At 36.1% G+C, this 310-nt stretch overlaps 1 protein-coding gene across 1 annotated transcript in view; it reads right to left on the minus strand.

The window, feature by feature from the left end:
• The window catches only part of LOC106878166 (synaptogenesis protein syg-2), a 180518-nt gene that overhangs the window by 18848 nt on the left and 161360 nt on the right, over nucleotides 1-310 (minus strand). Inside the window, exon 14 of the mRNA XM_052973352.1 lies at nucleotides 65-92. Within this exon, the coding sequence (XP_052829312.1) occupies nucleotides 65-92 (28 nt within the window). The remainder of the gene's footprint in view (nucleotides 1-64; nucleotides 93-310) is intronic.

Here is a 310-nt window from a genome sequence, read left to right on the forward strand (position 1 = left end):
GGGGTTTGATTTTTTTTTCTTTTTTTTTTTTTCGGATTGGGTTAAAAATCTGACCGGTACTCACATGAACGAGTCTGTCTTGTGGATGGAATCTGTAAAAAAAGGGGAAATTTTGTCTAAAAAAATATCATCATTAGCTAAACTAGATCCTTGAATAAGCAGACCGTTGTTTTTGTTTGTAAGAGCAAACATCATCTTTCCTTTAGTTAACCATCACTAATATGAACCAGTCTGTATGCATGCACACACATGAATACTTACACACACACACACACACACACACACACACACACACACACACACAGGCATA

The sequence above is a fragment of the Octopus bimaculoides genome, chromosome 15 (assembly GCF_001194135.2).
Source record: "Octopus bimaculoides isolate UCB-OBI-ISO-001 chromosome 15, ASM119413v2, whole genome shotgun sequence".
Taxonomy (NCBI): Eukaryota; Metazoa; Mollusca; class Cephalopoda; order Octopoda; family Octopodidae; genus Octopus; species Octopus bimaculoides.